We start from the raw sequence: 17,940 nt of genomic DNA on the forward strand, positions 1-17,940 counted from the left end.
AAACAGGCACAATCCATAGACCGAAGATTTAGGAATCTCGCTTAGTTTGGGTAAACACTCAAAGACTTGGTAATGAAACAACTTTCTTTCTTGGTGTTTTTTTAATTACAATGGTAAAAAGGTTTCACAGATATGTGTCAGATTTCAAGCATTTCCTATTTTTGTTTCAAAGAGGCATATTCTAAAAAATCTAACTCTAAAAAAAAATCTAAAAATCGAAGCCCCCGGAAGCTCTTGGGTTTTACCAAATTTTCAGTCAATTTCCTGCAAAATGAATTATGCTACGTCCCATTTTCCTAGTTTGAGATGATACAAAAAGAGTTACTTTAAATACTAGTATCGTTACCATCGGAGAAATTTTCAAAATATATTACATATAGTTCTTTAGTGCATATGGTATTGTAAATGTTGCAAGGAAACCTTAAAGCTAAACAGGATGTAAATATTTTAATTATCTATATTGGTAATCTCAGTAAAAGAAGATATTACGATAATTGATACAATCATCTATAATGTTTAACGTTATTTTGTTCAAAGTAATTTTTTTATATAGAAAAAGTAAGTTCCCTTAGCTTGCTTTCGCTCGTCAAATTTGTTGTATGGATAAACAGGATAACACGGATTAACTGCTGCACTTTATTATTTCTACTATACTTTCTTTCTCTTAAATTTTGGATGATTTTTTTGGGCAAAAATTTGTTAAAAGACTTTAATCGCACACACTTGATGAATATAGATTTGAATCGGATCAATATCAAAGACACAAAATAATTTGAAACTTGAAACAGGTAGTGCTGGATAGTAAATTTTCTCCAAATAATCTCTCTCTCTCTCTCTCTCTCTCTCTCTGTTTCGTTCTTTTTCTTTGAGAATGGCACTTGCATACGTGCGTATAGACAGCAGCGCGCTTGGAATACATCACTTTTACTTATCGCTGGTCCTTAATTACATCATTTCAAGAACCACCGGCGCGAAGTGGTTTGCTTGCTTTTCACATAAATAGACTTTCGACTATAATTAGAACGACACTACATTTGGAATAATCTTCCTCTTTCCCACAAGATAACATAAGAGCAGGGTTTTATATTTCATGCGTTTATTTTGCACATGTATATCACTACAACTACTTGCACATAATCATGTACCCCATAAAGAGGAAGACAACTTACAGTTACCTCTTTTACTTTTACTTTCGTTTTTAATTTACAATGCTATGTAAAGTAAATACCATGTATGCCAGCTTTTCGGGTATTAAAATCAGCACAACTGCGGGTGTCAGTGATGAACAACTGTATATGAATCTTATGATGTATGAAATCTTAAATAAAGTATTACATGTCAGGAAATGATTTACAATGAAACAAATACAAATACCCAGAGTATTTCATACATTATTCATAATACATATGACACTTGATAATGGACACATATCATAAAATATCATCATTATGTCATGATAAAAGTTAAATGGAAAACCATTCAATCAATACAACCAATGATACTTGATGTACCATCACCCATGAAAGTGAATTTGTAAATGTAATGCTACTTACAAACCAAATGTATGTTCACGTTCAAATTCATTACAGACTAAAATCCAGTAATTAGTTACAGTGTACTATCTCAAAGGAACCCAAATCTTTAATCTGCTCACTGAATGAGACAGTACCTTATTTCATATTGTTATACTTTCATGTTAAATAGTGAAATCTGATTGGTTAAGACGCAGTTAATAATATTTAATATTACCCTCAGCGTTAGCAACGCACTTGGCAACGGGTAACATTAAAAAAATGTTACATGCGCGAAAATTATGCGCGTACGGTTCGCTGTAGAATTCACGTTATTCCTAATATAAAAGCAGTAAAATTTTCTTAAAAATTTTAAAAAAGACATTCAGTATAACAAAATAAATAGTGCCTGTTTGGGAGGATAACAGTTGAAATTGACACCCCTCGAAATCCATTGTCAACCTCCGCTTCGCGTCGGTTGACAATGGTTTTCTCGGGGTGTCAATTTCAACTGTTACCCTCCCAAACAGGCACTATTTATATAATGTGAAAACTTGGTAACTTATTCTGACTGCACCAAGACACTGTAAACTGGGACTTTCAGAAAGAAAACAAAACAGGACTTGCAATCGAAATGTCAAATCTATTTCTTATTTGGAGCACCATTAAATCCTCCACTAGCACACTAAAATGCAATGCTCAAATGTGATATCTCAAGTACAACATTGCTTTCAATAATTCAAAAGTTATGTTAAAAAATCATCAATACTTTAATTTCTCGGAAAAAGCTTAATGTGAATTTTTATTGTACTTATTTCAGGTTGTTTATTTGAATATATGTACTAGCAATGTCAGCATGTAATTTTGATTTTGCACTTTACATTTATATTGCACTGTCATTAAATATATCAAGGAATATGCTATTTGAAAGATGACAAAATTACATGTATACCTGCATTCCTTTTCAATGAAAATAAACCAACCATAAATAAATAAAATGGACAAAATCTACAGGTACATAAAACAAATTATGGATATGTTGCACATAAATGATATTTGTTTTAAAAAATCAATAGGGGTAGAAACATTCAATTTACATGCAACCCTATAAAATATTCAAAACTCTAGAAACACTTGGAACAATTGGAAATGACCCTTGCAGTTTTAAACTATCATGCTGTAACAATTTGGCAAAACAGAGACATCATCCAATCTAATAACTAAAGAATTTTATTATTTCCTTCAAAATACTTTGTTGAATATGAAACAAGACTTTTGAATATTTATGCAGCTTTGGAGCAACTAAAAATCTATGCCAAGACATCTTTTTACGAGCCAAAAAAGTATACAATGCTATAAATTCCTCTTTCACTTATAACAATTAGAATGACATGTTTAATTTTCATAAAATAGTTTCATTTTAAAATAGTTTTCAAACATGAATCAAGTTTTCAAAAATTTCTTCACAAAAGGACCATTAATTTTGTGAACAGCAGAAAATAAAAACCTACTGTAATAACAATATTTCTACTTTACAAGAAGTGATATGTGTGAAAATAAAAATGATATCCAATATCAGTAGTAGATGTACAAAACCATTCTAAATGATACAAGTCTGATAAACTTCAAATGTACATAAAAAATGGATAATTATTCTACAGTACCAACAAATCTGTGTTGAACAACCATATATTTAACAACCTGATTCACAGCACAACCGAAATTCAATTGACATTTTCAGCAGAAGGATGTGGATATGTAAATACAGAGACCTTTGGCGGATAAAATAATTAGTAAAATACATTACAAAACTTATTGGAGTAACATACTCTTTTGTATAAATTTATATATACATGGACGTTTATAACAAGAAAGCACAAAAAAAGGGACAACTCCAAATAAACAAACACAAAACGCCACAGAAGGGCATCATTTGTTGACATCATCAGAAAGGCATGTACCGTACATGGAAACATGAAGGATTGGCAAGCAAGCTTTATAAACTGGCTTCATAGAGTATCAATGATTTAAATGTCATCAGATCACTAATCTTCTTTCATGAATCTTTAAAATATATTATCAAAATAAAATGTGACAAAAGAAAATTACATTTACATGTTCAATGTGCATGCACAATGAACAACTGAATTCAAAGAGGACTATAAAAAAAACATAAGATCTTCAACAATATTGCAATTCAGTGTTCAAGGAATGTCAACCATTGAAATGGTACCCTAACTTTCCGTATGACAACAACACACAATTTCTATGCTTTCAGCATAGAAAAGAAACAGGATTTGTCCAGGGACATGAATAAAAACAAGACACCATGTCCTATAAGTTTTTTGTTTCCTGTGCCCTTTGCCTTTTGACCTTGTGACCTATGAGTCATGCATCATTACATCGTTGCTGTAGAATCAGTACCCTTCATCCTCGTCGCTGTCGTTGTTTTCTGGGTCGGTGGGATCCAAGGATCGGAGACTGGCCGTCATTGTCAGTCCACTCTGACTGCTTCTCTTCAGTCTGTAATGGTGATATCCCAGAATGTATCATATTAATATAGTACCAGGGTAATCATCACACCTTAGATCTGTTTATGAAGGTTGTAACAGGAGAATCTGTCTTATATTGTTCCATTAAAAATCTATTTCTTATTGAACACTCTATATATCTTCTAATTTCTACTATAATAATCATTATAGATACATGTTTAAATATGATCAGAATACAATTGTAGAATTTTTGAAAATAATATTGGCTAACGGTATTTTCTATTGTTAATTTCACACACGAATACATATGTGAGCAACAAATGAAAACTTGTACCGATTACCGTTCTTGACATGTATATGTTTTTGATAGTACAGTAAACAAAGGGTAGGTGAAAAAAAATGTTTCAAAGACAAATGCATAAGACAGAATAATTCCATCTCACATTCAACATCCTTTATATCACAAGTTCAAATGGTCACTTAAGCAAGGGCATTTGGTCAACACAACATCAACAGATGAGGTAAGTACTTGGTATGTCAAGATACTGGTCACTTTTGGAGTACATTTATTTTCACATTACCTTTTCTAACAGAAAAATAATTTTTGATTTTATATTCTGCCACATTTTTGTACATTCGTAGTCCCTACCTGCTCTGAGTGTGATGAAGTTGTACTTGTAGATTCTCTATCTGCTCCTGTAGTTCATCATTTGATCGCTGTACTTTACGATATAGGTTGGCTTGATTATCAGCCTGTAAAACAATGTACCGTACCCTAATTGCTGTTAACTGTGAATGTAAATATTTTTTAGGGCTTAAATTTTGTATAATTTATAATCTATTTCTATATCCAGAATGAGTTAACAGACCTCATCCTCTGCAGTTGCGAGGTCTTTCTTTAACTCCTCAACCCGAGCCCTCAGTTTTTTAACCTCCATCTCGTACTGCTCTGCTCTCCGGCGGGCATGATCAAGGTCAGTCTGTTTTTCTTGGAAAGTCTTCTTTAATTTCGTGTGTATATGGCGCAGATCATTCAGCTCCTATTAGGTTTAAAACAGGTCAAGTTAAAGTGACCTACATTATCAACATTAAACAAAATACTGTAAAAATGTAATCTTACTTTAGGAGTAATGATATTTTAGCCTTTTTCACAATTCCTCATGTACATATATTCAGATAAACAAAGACGTAAAAGCTTAACTTCTAATGCACTAGTGTATGAGCATGCTGATCAGTTGATGTGCCCGGTTAACATATTGATTTTCAGGAATCAAGCATCATTGTGAAGATCGTACCTTTGACTTGTCATTTAAATCCTGCTGCAGACTCCTCATGTCCGAGTCCACTACAGCTGACGTCTGTTGCTTCTTGTTTTCTAACTGCTCCTCTAGGTCCCGAATCTGTGCTCGACACTTCTTATTTTCTCTTTCCAGAGCTAGTTTCTCTGTTTCTAATCTCTCCCTCTTCCCCCATTCATCTGCATTTTCTCTCTGGAGCCGTTCAAGCTGTAAAAAATAGGTGAACTCAAAGTTTTTAACAATGTCTTTAGTTTAAAAACCCTTTTCAGAGGCAAAAACCAGTACTTTGGGCAGGAACTGTTTTGAGCTGCGTAAGGTTAAAAAACAATATGTGTAGTTTTATAAACAATAAATTTACTAGTAAAGCTAATTAAATCTTCCATTCAGAGATGAAAGACCTACAAAGGCTATAATTTGAATACTGGGTATGCAATTCAGTTAAGACCTTCAATCCATTAATATAGTATCATTTGAATGCAAAAATCTTATTGGTTGCTCTAGGGTATAAAATGGTAATTTGTATATTCATTTTTCACGATACACTTAATAGCAGTATGTCTGTTTTAACACCCCCTTGTGTTTCTCTCCCTCACCTCTTTCCTGACATCATTCAGTTTTTTATCTACCATGGACTTGTTACCGATCTCCTCGTCAACATCTTTGATAAGACGATCAATTTCCCCCCTGTGGTCCTCCTTCAGCTTTGTCATCTATAAAAGCAAACACCATGATGTACAAACAAAATAATTTCCTTTTATTCTTATTGGTTGTCAACTAGTTTTACACCTGGTTCAAATGACCTAAATATGTCATAAAACACAACATAGAGTGTAACAGTCCCTGAAGACTTTACATTTATTTCTTCCTTTATTGCATCTATCTGTAGTACTTAGATTTTTTGTTCTGTGTGAGCTTGGATTATTGCTTTTAAAGTATGATAGGCATTGGTAGAGATACTGTACATATTAGCAATAATTCATCAAATACTTAATTTTTATTCTCTAGAGTAAACTTATGCAAAATATATGGTATACAAAACAAAAATAATAGTTCCTGGTAAGTACATTATTACAGTCATCCATAACAGTGATAACACTCAATTTACATGTACCTCCAGCAACACATCCTGTTTAGATCTTTTGGCTTCCTCATACTTCTGTTTCATAGCACTAAAGTCCATCTGTAGTTTCTCTATGGTTTTCATGAGTGATGTTTTATCCCTGTCATAATTTTTTAACAACTCATTAAACAAAGTAAAACACTTGGGGTAATGATCAGCATCTTATCTTCAGACTTAAAAAAAAAATAGAAACAGGTGTAATTATGAATATCAAAAATATCAGACGTCAGGACCCTTACCCTCTCTCAGCAAGAAGAGTTTTCTGTGCCTCATCAAGTTTTAATTCAAACAAAGTAGCCTTTTCCTCAGCTATGGTACCATCCTCTTGAATCACATTATTTGCTGCCTGTGAATTTATTTCTTTCTCCTCAACATACTTTTCGCTTGCAGCAGGTTTACACTCTTTATTCATATTATTTTCCAAGTCTTGTTTAACATTTTCAGATATTCCACTTGGGGATTCTTTTTTTATTTTCACATTTTCAGCCTGAATTTCTTGTTTCTCCCTTTTTAGAATGGTACACTCCTTCACAAGCTGTTCCAGTTTAGCTCTTAACTGACGATTCTCCTCTCGCGCTTTGTTTCGTTCGTTCCTTACTTTGCTCCACTTCTCTCTCCAATTTGCAGTACAGTCTGACCACCATCGCATTGTCTTTTCCATCTGCGACACCCGACCTCTGGCTTCCTCGAGCTCGCGCTGACGTATCTCATCTCTGTCGTCCCAGTCATTGTCCATGTTTGACATCTGAGACACTGGGGTGTGACTGCCATCCCTCATAAGAGACGGGGAGGGGGCCATCGGAAGCTGAGGGGATGCACCTGTGGCTCTGACATAAGACACATCTCCTTTGGAAGAACCAGGTTTCATTTTCTGGCTCATTTTGTTATACTCAGAGTCAACGCAATGTCATTTTTGTAATCATCTGTAAAACTGTAAAATAAGCATAATTGTAGAACTCGCATTTACAATTTCATCATAAATCGTTTATGAATTTGAATAAGCGGACTGTTGAAACTAAACATGTCCATAATGACCAGAATGAGAATCAGATAACAACAATTTAAGACAATGTTACAGTGTTACAGCCATGGAAGACTTCACCAGCCTAATTTGGGTATCTTATCATAGGAACCGAATTTGAAAGAAAAATCAAAACAAATAGTAATTGGTAAAACATTCTGTCTGTTGGTGTATATGCAGAAATATTTTAAATAGCTAAATACCTTTCCAGGAGTGTCTTTGATCATTTTCCTCTTTTTAATTGTTTTGGCATCTGGGTTACACTATATTAATTTTCTCTCATAGTACTAAGTCGCGGTCAAAAAAACGTTTAAATGAATAAGAAGCTTGAATGCGGTGACGATACAAATCGTAGCTTGACTTAAAAGGGTAAAAAAAATTTTGAGTGATATAGACAGGAAACAATAACCACCCTAATTACAGACGCATGTACAGGAAAATAAAAGAAAAATTATTTTAATCGCAAATAAAATTTCATTACTATTTGCTATATTTTACATCCATGTTTTATTGTTATGTCCGCCAAACAAAAATAATTTCCCTTTTGGGGCCTATAGATTATCTAGGACGGTGAAAGTTGTACTTGCAGTGCAGTATATAAGCAACAGAAGTAAGCAACATGACTGACAGTAGGATAGAGAGGGTTAAATCTCTAATTAAAGATCATCCGGATTTCCCAAAGCCCGGAATATTGTTTCGGTAAGATGCTGAAATGACATATAAAGGAATAAAACTAGGCCAAATGGTGCATTTTCAAAATTATTATGGCACACCATGTGTGCATTTAAAGTAAACGCAGATTATGTCAGACGTTAAAATAAATTATATTATCGAATTGATCTGGGTATTGATTCCCAATTATATATTAGCACACAGTGAACAATTGTGCATTTTCTAATCTCCTACATTTTTAGAGCATGCATGCATAAGAAACTGTTTTCTGTTGACCGTCACTGTGCATGGTTATGTGTCCAGGGAATTCAAAGCACCTAGCAAGAAAAACAGGTGTTCAGTGTACGATTCCCGGTCTATCCATTTATATTAATACAAAATTGATTTTGCCATTTCCCTAATAAGCCCCGAACAAGATCGATGAACTTTTGTGAAGACTTGAAAATTTTACATGTACCAACTAATTTATTTATAAATTTTATGATAAATATTCAATTATACATGTACATTTTTTCTATAGTCAAATCTTATCATATATTGCACATGCAATGAAATGCGTCGAATGAATCTTAAATATTGAAAATGGACTCGGAACTGTGCGAAAAGTAAGGAATCTGGTAGAAAAGGCTGGAGGAAAATAGATACATGTACTTGACATTCATTTTAAGGATATATAATGTGAGAGCCCTCAACTTCCTAATGCATGGATATATGCACTTGATTTTAGGTTATTTTGTGTGTCTCAAATCTATAAATAAATAGCTCCCAACAACCAGGGACGTATAGTATACACGTTACAACTACGATATATAAACTGATGGTTACATGATAAATGTATGCACACAATTGTCAAGTCATTAGCGGTAAATTATACGTATATGGTACGTATATCATCAAGTAATATCCACAGAAAATAAGTTAGTAGAAAGTTTACATTCATTGTAACGTAAAATACGCATGCTAAAATGTAATAAATTTGCAAATGTCGATTGTAACAAACACGGATATGTGTCGAAATTTGTCCCGGGAGATCCTTATATAAGGAATAAGGAATCATTCTTTGAGTATTATGAGGCGATAATTTCGGTCGGGGCGTGATCAAATCAAATAAAGCCCGAAGGGCGTTATGATAGATTTGATCAAGCCCCGACCGAAATTATCACCCCATAATATTTAAAGAATGATTCCTTATTACTTATATTTATATAAGTTTAAGCCATTGTACGATTAAATATTTAGATATAAATAAGCAAACCCCGCTGGCGCCCTAATTTGATGTTATGGGTTTTATAGTACAAAATCGATACGTAGTGTTATCACAGGCAAAGACACTGGAAAATGTAAATATACATTGTTAAGGTTTGGAAAAATTATCTCCTATATTACAAATACGGATATAACGAGTTTACGGCTATAACGAAGAAATTTTCATCCCGCTTGCAAAATACTATAATTTTTATATTTATTAACAAAAATATATTTTTGGAAAAAATATTTTTCAATTAACTTAAAGATTCATCATGAACTCGCTATTTATAAACGTGTTTGTAAATGTGAATTGTGGTTCAAACGTTAACGAAGTTTTTTCTTTGATCCGTTGTATTTTGCAATAATCGAGTTTTGCTGCGGAATTCTGCTCGATTTAAAGGCTTGTATCCGCCGAGAATTTAAATTTCTCAACTAATAACTATACGTAGAATATTTTTTGAGAAATATAAAAAAGATATGCAATCATATATATATAAATTCGTTATATAGTGTATGAACAATCAAAATATTTTGTCAAGTATTATATAATTCTCGGTACTTCTACACATTACGCATAACCATTAAGAATTTCGAATAGACCATAACCGTAGTTCTTTGTTACCAAAAATGCTTCGAAAAGTTTTTATTGCAAATATTTGGTGGGGATGGCATTAATAAAAAAAGAAAAGAACTGTGAACACAGTCCTCACCATGCAGACAGTTCCTTATTACCACATTGAGTGCCTTTCCGGTTCGTTCGTCCTATCTACCTGTTCGCCTGAGTTCGTTCGCCCAGAGTCTGCATATCGTTCGCCATATACTTTGTTCGCTCTATACATGTATTTTGTTATTTTGTTTAATATTATTTTACCGTGGGCAACAAATCTGTTCAATAAAACATTAATATACTTTTATAGTATACATGTACATAACGTACAACTGTTTAGCCTTTAATCTTAAAATAAGACGTAATTGGTTTCATGGTCTTAGTTTAGTAGTCATCATTTTTAAGCAATTTACACATAATCAATAAATTATCCTATATGTTCACCCTGCATGCAGATTTGGTCCTTTGTGTGCAGTTTTATTTTTTATTTATTTGATTCTTTTTTAAAATCTAATGTGTAAAAACTATGGCGAAGGGACCTAGGGAGCACGAATTTCAGGGCGAACGGACTCTGGCAAACGGCATCAAGGGCGAATGCATTTTAGGGCGAATGAACGTACATTCACTTTTAAATGCAATTATTTTGGGTAAAAGGGGGTGGGGCATTAAATAAAAGAAATGAGAACACAATCTTCGACCTACTTTTTTTAGGACAATGTAAAGACAAGTGAACTTTCTATTACTTCAGGGACATTTTCCCGGTGTTACGGAATCCCGCTGTATTCCAGGAACTTCTAGATGTAATGGTGGAACAAGTGAAGGCAAAGGCCCCCAATGTAGAATTAATCGTTGGGTTAGAATCCAGAGGTTTTCTCTTTGGTCCAAGTATTGCATTAAAACTCAACTGCGGTTTTGCACCAGTGCGAAAAAAGGGTAAATTGCCCGGCGAGAAGGAAAGCGTGGCATACGCTTTGGAATATGGAACGGTAAAGTTGAACATTTCATATTTTGATAACGGAACTTGTATTTGTATTCCTGAGAAGTAAACGCCACATTAAAATATACACAAAGACCAACGATTAAAATCTTCACCATCATTTGCTTGCCTTACAAACCAGTCATTTGGTTCATTGACACATAAGATAACTGCGTAAAATACTAGAATTAATAGAGAGCTCTAGTTTATAACAAGATATTTAGTTTTAATTGGCACAAATTTGATTATAGAATTTATTTACATTGTCAATCATTAACAATAATTACATTTCAAAGAATAGTCCCATTACAAGAGGAGAGTAAAATTTACTTTTGCTCATATAATGTCACCAATGAACATGTGTCTCGTTGTAGGACATCTTTGAGGTCCAGAAAGAAGCGTTTAAACCCGGACAGTCTGTGGTGATTGTGGACGATCTACTGGCTACAGGGGGCAAGTTGTAGCTTTGTTTCTTACATCATACATGTATATACAGCATGTGCGGATCCAGAAAATTTTTCCAGCGGAAAGGGGAAGGCGAGGGATAAGAATTTGTTGGGGGGGGGGGGCTTTTTTTTGATAACTTTAATTTAAAGTTTCCGAGGTTTGGTGTCCACCACCCCCTCTATTTCCGCGCATGTACACGTAGCACTTGCACGGGTATATTCGTAATCTCAGCAAAGTTCGTCGAGACTGAAAAATTTTGATGGACGTCTCTTCTGAAGAGACGTCCATCAGATTTTTTCAGTCTTGACGAATCTCGCTGAGATTAGAATATTAGCACTCAGAAAACCCTACATAAGTGTAGAACTCGCACTGTAATTTTAAAATTCATTTTCGTTGTTCTAGGTACAATGAAGGCAGCATGTGAACTGATCCAGAAAGTTGGAGCCAACGTAGTGGAGTGCCTGGTTGTGATAGAACTCACAGATCTGAAGGGGCGGGACAAAGTGACCAAGCCCTGCACGTCCCTCATAACTTACTAATGTCGCTCTCTCTCGTCCGTCTGTGCCTTATACAGAGGGTAGGATGCAGTATTAATCAAAGAAAACTTCGAAACGAACTCCACACCAGCCAAAATTCAGAGAGACACATGTATGCATTTGGAGAGAATGGCAAAGAATTTATTCATGATAATTCAAAACCAAACTTTTATATAAAAAAGAAAAAGAATTTCAAAATCAATGAAAATGCTCTAGTTTGTTCAAAGTTTTACCTGGTGTAAAATTTAATTGTTTGATGAAAGGTTAACAAATAATCATAAAGATTGATGCAGTGTCAAGCTACAATGAATTTGTCAAAATTGCAACCAAGAGATGATTTTAATAAAATGTGTAAAGGAAAAATCCACAGAAACTTCGTTCTTTGAGTAGGTTTGAAAGTGTTTATATTTTAATTAAAATACATGGAATCATGATAACGAAAGAACAGTGACCAGAGGTACATGTATAATGGTTTAAATATCGTAGAAAATTAGTTTTTATATAGTACATTTTATTTTTACCCCATTTCTTCAGGATACATAAATTGTTAGAAACAGCAAGCAGTACAAATCAGAATGCTTGCAAAGGAAATCTCTATTGGCCGAACTTTTTTACCAGTGGTAAATCTCAGGTGAGGGCAGGGCTTAATTTCTATTATACACTGTAAGTCACAAGAAAACAGAATGAAAGCATAGATCTATGATAATTTTCATCATAAAACTTCTCTTCAAAATAAAAAAAAATTCTGTTTATCAATTTTATCGGAAATTTTAAGTTCTGTAAATTTTACAAAAATGACGAGACATAGTGACCATACATGGATTTTTATTTAATTACAAAACATGTACAATACAAAGCTTATGCACGTTCACTTTCATTCTCACAGTGAACAACAATACTACAACATCAGTACATGTACTGCAAATCGAAATCAATACAGATACTTTACCAATGATGTTAGATTGATATTGGATCCTATGTTTTTATTAACTTGACCATATAGAACTTCAAAACTTGCATCATAACACGTAATATTGTGTACAGACCGAATATCAACTATATATAAACATCACACAAGAATAAATGTTTTTGCAAATTCTAAATACAAGAACAATTTAAAACAGTAAGTCAGTTGATGTATTATTTGTATGTTTTTAAGGGAAAAGATAACTAAACTTTTCAAATTAGAATTTACCTATGCTGAAATATGTATATCACTCTAAAAATTAGTGATTTAACTGAAGATACTGAATATCCCAAATGAATAGCTTTATTATTGAAATGGTGTTTAGAACAGTACACTGTATGGTCTAAATATTTCATAGATTTTACTTTTCTATTCAAATACTAGAGTGACAAAGGTTCTTTCAATTTAACATGTTTAAGGAAGGGCGACATGAAAGTTTTTAATTTAAAAAAGCTTCATAATGTAACTTCCTTATGCAATCTGCAACAGGGGCCAAGCCTGTTTTAACATTAATTTCAATGTTACCCCATAAATAAAGACTTTCTTTATTTATGATTAAATTGAAATTAATGTTAAAACGGGCTTTGCCCCTGTGCAATCTGCATAAAATATTATAGCATTACTGGAAACAAGAAATTGCGAAGAGTTCATTTTCCTCCTCGTAGGGCCAACACTAAATGTAACACAGAGCCTCCTGTCACTTTGTAATCTTGTGCTGTTTTTTCATCATTCCTGAAAAGATGAGTTCAAATCTTAATGTACATTATAGTTCAATGTCTTTCTATACATAGAAATGAATAATAAAATCTCTAAGTCTCAAACCTGATAGGGCTGACAAAAATGTTTAGATAACCAAAGGATTACAAAACATACATGTTAAAATTCATACAGAAACAGGAATCCCATCTCACTTTGACATATCCATGCTATTTGAAATATAATGGATATTTGAGATGCAGTAAAACTTGTTTCATACGAACACGTATATACAGGTAGCAAAATATAAGATATAGCGAAGTTTTTTGAGTCCCGGGCAAAATTCTTAAATAATCTTTGCAAAATTTACTTTATAACGAATTCGAATATTACGAACAGATTTTGTGTCCCCTAGAGGTGAATAAATATGAAATTTAACACTTCTATAGCAAATTTCTTTACAGTTAACAAAGTTTTCACTACTTTTTAACAAAATAGTTTGGATAAATTTATTTTCACATCATTTTTTCAATTTACAATTTGATCATTAAATGAATCAGAAGAAAGCGTTTTCATTCTAAGCCTCAATTAACAAAAAACTGCAGTCTGGTGAAAGAAAACATGCATGTAGTGAATTTGCTATAGTCATTAATATTAAGAATTTGTTATACAAATATAACGAATTACGGATATGACGAAGTAAATCCACTGATCCCTAGAACTTTGCTATAACCGAGTTTTACTGTACATGTACCTAAATTTAACTGTTTATTATCAGTATCTGAATAAAAGAACATGGCTACATTTGTTGGATAAGAGCAAATGAATTATTTTTAATGGGTGACCAAAACGAGTCTGAACCAACCTGGCCTTCTGAGAGTAAAACAAAATACAGTACGTGTTTGTTTAAAAACAATGCAACTCATTCTACAATAACTGTTATCTGCAGAATATGGTATTTCTATATAATTATATCACTGGCAATAAGGAAGCACTGTATTTACTCTATTTATAACTTTAGCAACTTAAACCCCAGTTTGGCATACTACCGGGTACTAGTATATAAAAGCAAGTCACATTTATATATTCATCTGCAATGACGCTCCGAGTCAATAGAGAACTACTATATTGTAATACGTGTATTTTGTATGGAAAATCAGGTAACGAGGCAGAATCTGCAAATCATTTGGATTGCTTGACAAGCGGTTAGACTACAGATATGTGCCATTTTTAATTGACTTGGACCAAATGAATTAACAAAACACAAATCAATACATGAACCTACTGAACTTAAGATTATGTATATAATTTCCTAAGCACCATTGAATCAGACACTCACATTTGTTTACCACTGAAGATCAGTCTCTGTTGAGGTGGAGGTATCCCTTCTTTTTCTTCAACTCTTTCTTTTATTCTCTCCACCTGATGCAAAACAGAAGGGTTATTTTCCAAGAAACATTAATTAAAGTACAGATACTCAACTTGCTCTTACCAATTCAAGATTATAAGTCACAATAATTTTGTACTTACTTTGTCTGTTGGTTCAATATCTATTTCAATCTGTAAGTCAAAGAACATGATTGTTAGTTAACAGGAATTTAAAAGAGCATTCTGTAAAATAAATAGTACATAATTAAAAGACTATGAATAACACTAGATGAACCTGTAGTTTACATCAAACGCATCAAAGATTTGTTTTTACCACATTCTTTAATTTTTATGACATTATAAATAAAGCCTTTTACTGAAGTCTGTAAAGTTAAAGAGTTTATAAATGTAATGTATGTAATTGTCAACTTTGAGCATCAATTAACCAGGATTTTTTTTTAAACAAAGCTGAAGCTTGTTAAATAATATAAAACATTATTTTGTTGTCTATCTGTAGAATTGCTTTGTACTACTTAAGAGCTCTTTTTACAGTCTTTTAACAGCTGCATTGGCAGCATACTTACTTGGCATCATAGTCAAGTACAACTTGAAGTGGACATCATATGTAAACACGATTTTAAACCTGTCAAATTCCACCATTAATTTGATATTGTAAGTAGAAACTTAATATACTGCCCCATATCTCTCATAGATTCTGTCAACATCTGATTTATCAGAACCATTCTTGACTATGCTCCAGTTTTATAGGACTGGCACCAAAAAAAAGTCTTGGACTGCTTAGATGGTACAGGTATACAACGACATGCAGATCGACTACTTTAAAATTGCCGGGTATGTGGAATGACTTTAGCAGATAAAACGTCCAAAATGATGGTGGATTTCAAGTAGCAGCCACTTACCAATTGCAGAAGAAATCAACATTTTCTTCTAATTTACAAGATTTTTCATGGCCTTGTAGCCATACTACTGACTCAATATTTCATTTCAATACCAGACCACCAAGGAAAAAGCGTAGTAATCCAATCAGAGTGCTTAACAGCTAGCTAGTACCACCAATGTCTTGAAGAATTCAATTGTGCCAGCTACTGTAAAAGACTTGGACATCCAACCTACCATCTCATATAGACTGTAAAAGTATTGAACCTAAGTAACTGTTTTTATATGCCCTCCCTCATCCTAGATTTTGCAAAATTGTGACTCGTGTGTTACAGTGAGCTACTTTCCAGTACTTACATGTAAACTGATACAGAAGTGTTGCCATCTATACTTGCTTAGACTTGCTAAGGGCCATATTAATTAAATATAAACCTTAGTTTGTATATTGCGTATTAATTTTCATAAAAGTGATATCCTCGATTAGCTGCTCCATGCTCATGACAAACACATCCTAGACTTAGTCCGGATTTCCTCTTGTGTAGTAAAATCATGAATTCCGTTATAAGTAATACATATACATTTTTTTTAAAATTAAACATATTAATATATTTTACATAAGACAACTCAAAAATATTTTTGAATTATTTATAGCAATGGCTCATGTAGACTTAACGTTAGAGCTTACCTCCTTTCCAGTCAAAGTCTAAAAAATGAATAAGTACAAGATTATTCAACGAAATATTCAATACACGAACTGAAGATATAACATCATATATAATTTCCAAAAAGTCCAAAAAAATAAAACATTACCTTCACTTTTATCAACATTTTTAAATTTTCTTGTCAGAGGAACTAGTAGATTGTCTAGAGTATGAAATACAAAGCCCAGATTAAAGAATTTCGAGCCCGATCAAAATTCCTCAGTCGTATAATGAATTAGGGCTCACTCGGCTTGGCACCCCTTCTACCCAAGTTTATACAAGCGCATTTAACAATGTTTAAAGAAATCAAAGCTGATATACTTGACAACAGATAGATACTGAAAAAAGGAAGAAAGAAATTCCGCTTAGCATGGAGCACCATATCAGTTATAGGAATTCCATATAAATGTACATTTTCAGTTGCCAATATTGCTAAATGCTTACTACATAGTGATTAATCATACTGCTTTATGTTAACTGCTATTTATTTACTCAATTCTTACCGTGGCCTTCCTTCTTTGAATGTGTGACAAAAAGCTTTCCATATGATATATACGGGCTTTGAAGGTAGCAATAAATATGTAATCATTGTAGAAAAAATTACGTAATTATAGTAATGTATTTTTCCCAGCAAATTCAATTTAATTTCAATTCAATTCAACATCATTGGTAAAGTTCAATTTTTTACATGCTCCAAAAATATACTTTTTTACTTGTAATTCAAAAAAAAAAATTCCTGCGAGAAAATGTTGGGGGGGGGGGACAGGCCCCCCCCCCCCCCCCCGATGTTACTTGTCTGGTTTTGAGTCATGAGGTTGAACTATGCACGGTCATTTTTCGCATCTTTCAAACTATTTTTTTTTTCAAATTACATTTTTAGAGAATGTAAAAAAATGAATTGTTGAATTGAATTGAAAGGAAGGTAACTAATAGTGAAAATGAGGTTATATAAAGTTAAAGGTACGCTTCCCCCCCCCCCCCCCCCCCCCCCGATTAGGATTTTCATAATTTTGAGAAGTTGCTATTTTGTTTTTTGGCTTGTCAAGATTTTTTTAATCTTGTTGTTTCTGCAAAGGTATTCTAAAAGCAAGCATGCTACATATATAAATCTATAACTTGACACAAAATTCTAAATAAAAAATGTGTACTAGGGGGATGTGAGTTAGTTCAAATATAATATAAAACTCGTAAGCCAACTAGTCCTTTCACTTTATTGATATATTAGAAAATCGTTCATTATTGATATATTAAAAAGTAGTCCATTATTGACACAATTAAAAAATCATATAAAACATCTATAGAATTCGAAATTACCGCCAGCCTCCAATCGTCACACAGGACAAAAATTTCTTTGAGATTTGGGAGGAGTTACAAATGTATATC

The 17,940-nt window shown here is 33.0% G+C and overlaps 3 protein-coding genes across 3 annotated transcripts in view; 1 reads left to right on the top strand and 2 right to left on the bottom strand.

The window, feature by feature from the left end:
* Positions 1-1,112: 1,112 nt before the first annotated feature.
* On the bottom strand, positions 1,113-7,769 carry LOC105348878 (coiled-coil domain-containing protein 102A). The gene is made up of 8 exons (XM_034481660.2): positions 7,646-7,769; positions 6,661-7,352; positions 6,413-6,521; positions 5,895-6,011; positions 5,299-5,508; positions 4,873-5,043; positions 4,653-4,756; positions 1,113-4,034 (listed from the first exon to the last, which is right to left on the bottom strand). Exons 2-8 carry the CDS (start codon positions 7,299-7,301, stop codon positions 3,929-3,931), a joined length of 1,458 nt encoding a protein of 485 aa, XP_034337551.2. The 5' UTR covers positions 7,302-7,352; positions 7,646-7,769; the 3' UTR covers positions 1,113-3,928.
* A 211-nt stretch (positions 7,770-7,980) lies between these two features.
* On the top strand, positions 7,981-12,291 carry LOC105348875 (adenine phosphoribosyltransferase). The gene is made up of 4 exons (XM_011458472.4): positions 7,981-8,141; positions 10,718-10,955; positions 11,320-11,398; positions 11,795-12,291. Exons 1-4 carry the CDS (start codon positions 8,062-8,064, stop codon positions 11,929-11,931), a joined length of 534 nt encoding a protein of 177 aa, XP_011456774.2. The 5' UTR covers positions 7,981-8,061; the 3' UTR covers positions 11,932-12,291.
* A 445-nt stretch (positions 12,292-12,736) lies between these two features.
* The window catches only part of LOC105348876 (NEDD8), a 121,431-nt gene continuing 116,227 nt past the window's right edge, over positions 12,737-17,940 (bottom strand). Inside the window, exons 2-6 of the mRNA XM_011458473.4 lie at positions 16,667-16,717; positions 16,542-16,559; positions 15,122-15,151; positions 14,931-15,013; positions 12,737-13,627 (exon numbers count right to left, since the gene is read on the bottom strand). Of these exons, the coding sequence (XP_011456775.1) occupies positions 13,543-13,627; positions 14,931-15,013; positions 15,122-15,151; positions 16,542-16,559; positions 16,667-16,684 (234 nt within the window). The 5' untranslated portion in view covers positions 16,685-16,717 and the 3' untranslated portion in view covers positions 12,737-13,542. The remainder of the gene's footprint in view (positions 13,628-14,930; positions 15,014-15,121; positions 15,152-16,541; positions 16,560-16,666; positions 16,718-17,940) is intronic.

The sequence above is a fragment of the Magallana gigas genome, chromosome 3 (assembly GCF_963853765.1).
Source record: "Magallana gigas chromosome 3, xbMagGiga1.1, whole genome shotgun sequence".
NCBI classification, from domain to species: Eukaryota; Metazoa; Mollusca; class Bivalvia; order Ostreida; family Ostreidae; genus Magallana; species Magallana gigas.